This window comes from Tinamus guttatus, unplaced genomic scaffold (genome assembly GCF_059628265.1).
Source record: "Tinamus guttatus ecotype Peru unplaced genomic scaffold, ASM5962826v1 Tinamus_guttatus_pri_ptg000074l, whole genome shotgun sequence".
Lineage (NCBI taxonomy): Eukaryota > Metazoa > Chordata > Aves > Tinamiformes > Tinamidae > Tinamus > Tinamus guttatus.
The window spans coordinates 353,837-361,669 of NW_028288608.1; the positions used below are offsets into that span (position 1 = coordinate 353,837).

Below are 7,833 nucleotides of genomic sequence, written 5' to 3' on the forward strand. Positions count from 1 at the left end.
ATAAATAATTCAGGTAATTAATTGAGCTGCAATCTGGTGCACTTTTTAGTCAGCAGTATGCAGCTCTGTACAGAAAGTCCTTATTGCTCGTTAAGGCAAGGTAAGGCTTCTACTAAGGTAATTTCCTGGATTCTCTTACATTGCTTGCCTGTCTTGCCTGAGTGTCCTGGGACCTCATGCCCTAGGATGACCCCTGCTTTGACTTTTCTTGCTGTGTTTTATCCCGTCTTCAAGATACAGGATATTTCTCCGCACTCTCCCTCTGCAGTGCTCAGTGCCCTTGGAGAGAGATTTGCCAGGATCTAATCTCTCAAATGCTGCCCACACACAGGCTGCTAGAAGAGACTGCAACATAAGCGATGGAGACAGTAAGTAAATAATTTAGACAACAGAGCTGAAGCAGTTCAAGCAAACTGTCAGGGAAATCACAGGTGATTTCTTCGTTTCTGGAAGTAGTCATGAATGCAAAAGAGTGACGTGGGGACACGTGGCAGGAAGTCCAAGGAGTATTTTCATGCTCTATGAGCTTCGACAGCTTTTAAAATTCAGGAGAACCTAAAATTTATACAATGAACATTTAACCGTATTTGTGACCCTCACAAAAGCATAACAGTCAGCGAAGCCTAAGCACCAGATTTGCACCTTCCATGCAAGCCCCTCTGGAGACACCACCCTCTCCTGCAGCGTGGCTGCACCAACGCAGCATCCTGCTGCAGCTCTGCAAAGCAGGAAGAAGGTGCATCAGATGCTTGCCTGAAAAAGCTTTCATCTTCTTAATAAAATAACACTGTAAAGTATAAAACATTTATGAGCTGATAATACTAATCAGAGAGGCTGAAGCTTGAGGAACACCACACCTGCAGGAATGACAAAATTGCTACTACAAGTTACACAAACAAGGTTCAGACATGATTTAAGCCTAAACAAATGCACTGCAAAACATAGAGACTTCTAAATATAGACGTTGGGAAGCAATGAAGGACAAAGTAAAGCAGGACTGGGAAAGGAATCTGAGTCTACAAGACTGCCAACAACTTGTGAAACAAGTCCCATTAGTTATTTGGGGAAAAGGTTTTGCTGATTAAAAAGAGTAATGGTAGTGTTGGACAGTGCTGGCTGATGGAGAACAGAACAGCTCTTCTCCTTCCACAAATTACAGCTCACCAGTGTAACCACTGCTCCTTCCTTATACCACCCCGCACACTGCCCTCCGGGGCACAGGGTGCAGGGGAGGCTGAATCTGACCAAAATAAACGGTGAAACAGAAGGAGCTTTATGAAACCAATTCACAGGATGGCAAAACAAATTCCAACATAATCACTAGAACAAAAGATGTAAGAAAAAAATGCACAGGCAGCTTTTGTAGTACATTTTTCATCTAAAGCATTACCTAAACTCAGAATTACTCAGTTAATAGAGCGAATTGAAGACAATCAGCATCGTACTACACAAAGGTGCTCTCACACAGATAACAAAACCGTAATAAAAACTCCTTTAAAAGGACAAGATCCCCTTGTTGCCGATGTTGTATCAGAACCTATACATGAAAATCATCCATACTCTAAGCAAGGATTTTCAGGCAACAGACTGTTGCCAACATCAGCTACACAGCTTGAGATTTGACTGCAAATGTCCTCAGACAAAGCAGCGGATGATGTTCTGCAAAACAGCACACAAATACTTGCACCAGCAGCTGAACGAGGACAACCATCTAGGACTCCGGCATTTTATTCATAAGCCTGAAAAAAAAAATCACCTAAAATTAAGTGTCATGCTACCCACTACAGAGCAGTCTAGATAATTTACTGTGAACACTCACTGCACATCCTGAAAAAATAATAATAATAATAATAATGATTCAAAGCACACATATATTAGGCCTCAGACACAAGTAGTTTAAGTCAAAGTGATCACTGATTAAATCACCAATGTTAATCATGATTCAAAACAGCAAATGGAGAACTTTGATTTAAGTTATTGATTTTAATCCTGTTTTTCATTTGCTGTTTTTAGCTGTTTTCCTAAAGGAAAGGCTGAATCTCACTGGCTGATATGGTAATTTTAACAGGCTGATCTGCAATTAATGCTATACCAATCCTGAAACTTACTTCTTTTAAACAAGATAAATAATGTGACTGTATATACAATTGTAACTTATTTAATAAATTGTAACTTGTTTAATAAACATTATATATATACACACTCACACACACCCAATAACCATAATCATTTTTAAGCTAAAAAACAATGAGAAATTTAATAGATTACATCTAGACACATCCACAGGCTCTGTCAGACTCCACTAGCATGAAATTAAAATTCAATTAGACTATTTTTAAATGTTTAATCAAACTGCCTTCTATAGAGAAAAAAGTATCCAGCTTGTATTTCAAAATGTTTGCATTCCAAACTGTCTTATCTTCCAAAGAAACAACTAACTTTAGCACTAAAAAGACAGATTGAAAATGACAGCTAAAAAAAGAGGCATCCAAGTGGGCCAATTCTAAAGGAATTTTCAAGAATGCCAGTATAGTAAGAATCCGAATCCCACACAGACCACCTGGAGATGAAATCAATGGGATTCAGGTCTCCAATGTAAATATAAGTATGGCTCAATATCTCTTGTATTTATCATTAGTTTCAGGTGGTAAAATATTTTGAAAAATGTTGCCCCATATCCTGCAACTTTTGTAATTAAGCTCGATGCCTTCTACTTTTTTTCTTTTAATTCAAAAGTAAGATGAAAGCAGTAAAAAAGTATTTTAATGCCAGTTTCTTAACATGGGTTGAAAAAGGTAACATTGAGAAAACTGTCTCCATATCTGCTAACTCAACTGAAACAAAGATGAAGTGACACAGAAAATGAATTGGTTGACATTTAGAAAAAACATAAATAGCATTCTTTACATTGAAAATGATGAAATACTCATGGTAATTTCATACAACATGCAACATACAACTGACATTTCCAAAGCTTATGCGGATCTCAAGGGCAAAAATAGTTTGATTCCGTACAGTTTTTTTAAAACAGCATTTGATTCATTAAAATTTGAGAAAGCTTCATCAAGACAAAAACTACTATTTATTTCCATTTAAATCATTTTCATACATTCTTAGAAAGTCTGGCCCATAAACTTGTTTTACTTTAAGGTTTTTCTATGAAATGCACTTATTAAAATATTGACATCAGTCAAAAAAAACAGAGATGTGAAGAAGCAAAAGATTAACAGTATCAAATGCTCATACAATATTCAGGCCTCAAGATTTGGTACAAACAGGACAGGTAAACTCATGTTTTGGTCACGTTATAAAAAAAAAAAAAAAAAATAGGTCAAGAAAGACTGCATATTACACAGTCCTATCAAGAAACATTGCTGTTTGCCCTTGTCTACAGAACTTAAACCAAAGAATCAAAAACTCCACCACTTCTAGGCATGAGAAACTACCATAAAGAACAAAAAAAGAACAAGGAAAAAGCACCAGATATTTAAGCAAATAGCAATAGTAAACCTAAAAAAGAGAAAAAAAATCCTGAAGAGAAAATTAGTACATATCTTCCTTGATGCCATTCTAAGTTGAACATTGCTAATGTTCAAGAATAGAGACACAACGATATCAGAATTTGAAACAAAGAAATAAAATTAGAAAAGGCAGAAAGTAAATAGTGCCCATTTTAAAGTTCTCACCTTGGATCACACAACAGAAAATCTCCAGAGCGTTTTTTGTTGTTGTTGTTTTTGTTTGTTTGTTGCCGAACAGGTGTGTAAAATCATGTAGAAATAGTGAGAGAAGACAACCAAAACAATGCTAGAATTGCCAGAAGGTGAAGAGGAGCAGGGTCACAACAAGAAACCCCACCCTAAACAAATACATGAACTCTTGCAAGCCATCCAGTTCTCCTGTACACACATCCCTTGCTTTCCGAGGCCAGCTGGACAGAAGATACTGAGGACTCATTGCTTACACAGCAAGGTAACATCTCCCTGTCACAAGAGCCAGAGTGCACACCAGCACGTTTGGAACGGCTGTAGCCCGTAGGGCACAGAGTTGGGTCAATTTAAGTTCTGCACTTAGGACAGAAGGTCTTAAGGTACTTAAAACAGAAGATTCATAACACCATGAGACTGGACTGAGTCTGTCTACCCAAAAGGGGCAGTAGAAGTTGCTCAGATGAAACATACAGTAGGCAAAATGAGGTAACTCTTCCCAATGCTCCCTCCCAGCCAAGGGAATTCCCTTCTGAAGTTGTTTAGGATGTATTTAGGCTGTGAAAAATAAGAGCTTAAAATCATTTTGAGCCTCCTCCTTTAGCCATCTATTATGACAAAGTTATGGCACTTGTGATAGAGTGAAAGAAGCTCTACCCACCTCCTTTATTCTGCACTGCGCACATTGACTTAAATGCTCCTATTCTAACAGCTCAAAGATGCTCAAGTAATTCATCACATGTTCTTCCAATGCTACATAAAGAGGCCTTGAAACTATGGGAGAGGCACCACAGTGAAATTTAACCTTGTAAAGCAGACAGACAGCTCAAAGTAGGTGGCAAGTACCTAGTTTCTCATAACACTAGCACGAGTTAAGAAATGGAATACTGCCGAGGATCTTCTAACTTACTATTGTTTCTAATAATCAACTCTAACACCTGCCATCATCAAATGAAACATCTTTCCTCTCTATTTCCTCTAGCCAGGGGAAGCACAGAGCAATACTGACCTCTAAGCAAAGAGCAAGATTGTTTTTTTCCCTACAATGGCGCACAGAGTTTAAACCACAACACAGAGGCAGTAGTTAATAAGATGGTGTAATCGATTCACACATCCAAATTGTCCCTACCTGGATATCAGTGTCCTTCACAGGCTCGAGAGGTTCAAATGTGGTGGCTGCACTAAGACTCTCTAGTCGCTGAGAAATATGGGATATATCAAGCCCTCTGGATCCAAGAAGAACAGACCTATAAGAAAGAAAATGTACAGGTATGAAATCAGTACTGAACAGACAGGGCTGCTGCTTAGAATTTGAAACCCAAACTCACTGCCTGTATTTAGTTCAGCTGCCAGCCACATACAGACAGTATTTCCAGCTGTGCTACAGAAATTGCCTAAAAAGCAAACCCGAATGGCTGGATATCTAACAGCCTCAGTCCTGCTGAGGTCTTTCTGCTGTTCCACTGCAGTACTGCACACCTGCCAAATCCTTCTAGATAGAAAAAAAAAAAAAAAAAAATGTAGCATGTTCCTCAATGGCTTCTGCAGTGTCCAGAACACAGAACTGCACCTTTTAGCTTTATTACTCGAGATCAGCAATCGTAGCTCCCCAGATGAACCTGTCAGTTACTTCCAAAAAGATAAAATCCAAGAAAAGTAACAGAAAGGTGTGTGTGTGGGGGGGTGGAAACAGCTCTGAAGTCATGCTCTTTCGCCTGGGCATTTCCTCCCAGCAAGGAGGCTTGGTTTCTATAAAAGAAAACAAATCTGCAAACAACTTTCAGAACTAGAGGTAATGGCCACATGAACTTAAGGAAAAAAAATTTTAACAGTGAGGGTGACAGAGCGCTGCAACAGGCTGCGCAGAGAGGTTGTGGAGTCTCCTTCTCTGGAGATCTTCAAACCCGCTTGGACGCAGTCCTGTGCCACGTGCTCTAGGTGACCCTGCGTGTGCAGGGGGGTTGGACTAGATGATCTGTAGAGGTCCCTTCCAATCTTAAGCATTCTATGATTCTATGAACTTTTCCCCTGTGTGTTCAGTTTCCAATGCAGGTGCTCAGCTTTGCTAGTACTCACGCCTTCACATCTGCGGTCTCCTGGGATGTGCGGGTCAGCGTGCGGGACCGCAGGCGCTCCCCAGCCTGCTGAATCTCCTGGAGGTTGCGCTCTACATGAGGGAGCTCAGAAATCCCTTCCGTCTCAGCTGCAAGCTGTTCTGCCTGCTGGAGAAGCTCTCCAAAGCCTTCAGTGTCCATTTCTGCTGCAGGTTTTTCACAAGATGCACAGAAACCTTGAGAGAAAAAAATAAATAAAAGAAAAAAAAAACCCACAATTTTGAGAAAATTCTTGCTCGACTATATGTAAGCAGTTGTTTATAAATCTACAGGCTCACAAAGAGACTAGCAATAGCTACTATTCTAGAACAGGATCATACTCCCTTCCCCCATCCTTATCAAGCCAGTACTTTCAGGTGATTGCAGAAAGATTTGTCTTACAGGGCTAAGTTCTCAAGGCAGAGCTACAGTCATGTTCGAGATGGGATACAGATGCCATGGGATGGTTCATATATTGCCTTGATATAAAGAGGAGTGAACAGAAAGCCAAGAAATCCACGTGAAGGATTTGGTGTTAATTCATAGACTTAAAACTCCTTGTGTGTAAATACATTAATATATATTATACATAGGTAGGGAAGCTATACATATTTACATAAAGGTTGAAACACACATAGCTTGAATGTGAGGCTAAATTAACAGCAAAAAGAGATAAGTATGCACATAGATATAACTAACCACCTAGGAAAATGTGTTAATCCATGTGTCACTAACTCTGAATTTTAAAAGAAACACACACATACTACTCCAATGAAAAAGATGTACGTCACCCCCAATGCATGCACCAAGCCACACTGGTGCTGGCAAGAACTGCCTGCATGTGTCAAATGAAAGAATATATAACTCAAAGAAACTGCACAGCAGAAGGTAAAGGCTGCTACAGATGCTGTAATTTTTAGAGAGGGACAAAAATGGACACAGGTAGGGTCATGTAGTTGCAATGATATCCAAGGTAATGGAAAATGAGAGCCAAAAGCTCATCTTGAGGTGCTTGGGCATCAAGTTCATCATATTTGCTGCCAAATCAGTGAAGTGCTACAAGCACCTGGCACTGCTAAAGCCAAGTCTCACAGTCTGCTTAACTTAAAAGTACTCAAACTTGAAAGCACTGACCTCTGTTCTACTCTAGGATTGGAAAAGAGTCAGTTCAGGTTAGAGAAAAGCAAGCCACAAGCCACAGCAAGTTCAGAGATTTCCCTTTTTCACAAAAGTATCAGTGACTATGCATGAGCAAATGGAAAAGAAAAGGCTCTTAAAGTTTTCAGTCTGCTAACCACAACAGCTGCTGCAGGTTTCTGAATCCCAGAGTACCTGACACAAATCACAGGTTGGAAGAGCTGCTTTCAAGGAATCCATTGTGGAGAACACAGTTATGGTTTGCCAGAATTTAGCTCTGCAAATAGCAGCTAAAATGGGGCTGGATATCCTTCTAACACAATGGGATTCACATGGCAGAGGACCAGATCTACTTGAATTTTCCATAAAACCAATAAAAACAACAATAAAATCCTGTAGGTAAAAATTGCCTTTCTCCTAGCAGCAAAAAATTAGGAGACTAAACTCATGAAGCTGCATTGTTGGAAGAGGAAGGACAAGCTAAAACTTTTGTTTTAACTTCTTCAACCATGTTCCCAAGGCACAGTGGACCCTGTGAAAACAAGAGAAACCAACCATGCACAAAAACTACCAGTGCAGGCCAGATTAGTTTAAAAAGACCTTTTTAGGTTGTGGGCATTCTTTCCATACGTACCTCAGCTTGGGTGGCAGGCACACATGAAACTGTCCCACAGATAGAGCTTCAGCATCAAAACCGCATTGCGGGAATTAATTAATTATCTTCTATCTTCTTTTTAAAACGGCCCCACTACCAAGAAAAATTGGAGCACTCAAACCCCTTCATGCATGCTTTCAGGGTTAACATGAATAATGACAGTGACTTGTTTAATTTATTCCCTTCTCAAAGGCATCTAAGCATGGTGTCCATCCTCGAAAATTATTTTGGAGCATTCAGA

General features: G+C 39.6%; 1 protein-coding gene across 1 annotated transcript in view; it reads right to left on the reverse strand.

Annotated features, from left to right (window-relative positions):
• Nucleotides 1-6,023, reverse strand: part of NUP93 (nucleoporin 93) — a 66,211-nt gene extending 60,188 nt beyond the window's left edge. The window contains exons 1-2 of the mRNA XM_010222471.2: nt 5,784-6,023; nt 4,837-4,954 (exon numbers count right to left, since the gene is read on the reverse strand). Of these exons, the coding sequence (XP_010220773.1) occupies nt 4,837-4,954; nt 5,784-5,962 (297 nt within the window). The 5' untranslated portion in view covers nt 5,963-6,023. The remainder of the gene's footprint in view (nt 1-4,836; nt 4,955-5,783) is intronic.
• Nucleotides 6,024-7,833: the final 1,810 nt, after the last annotated feature.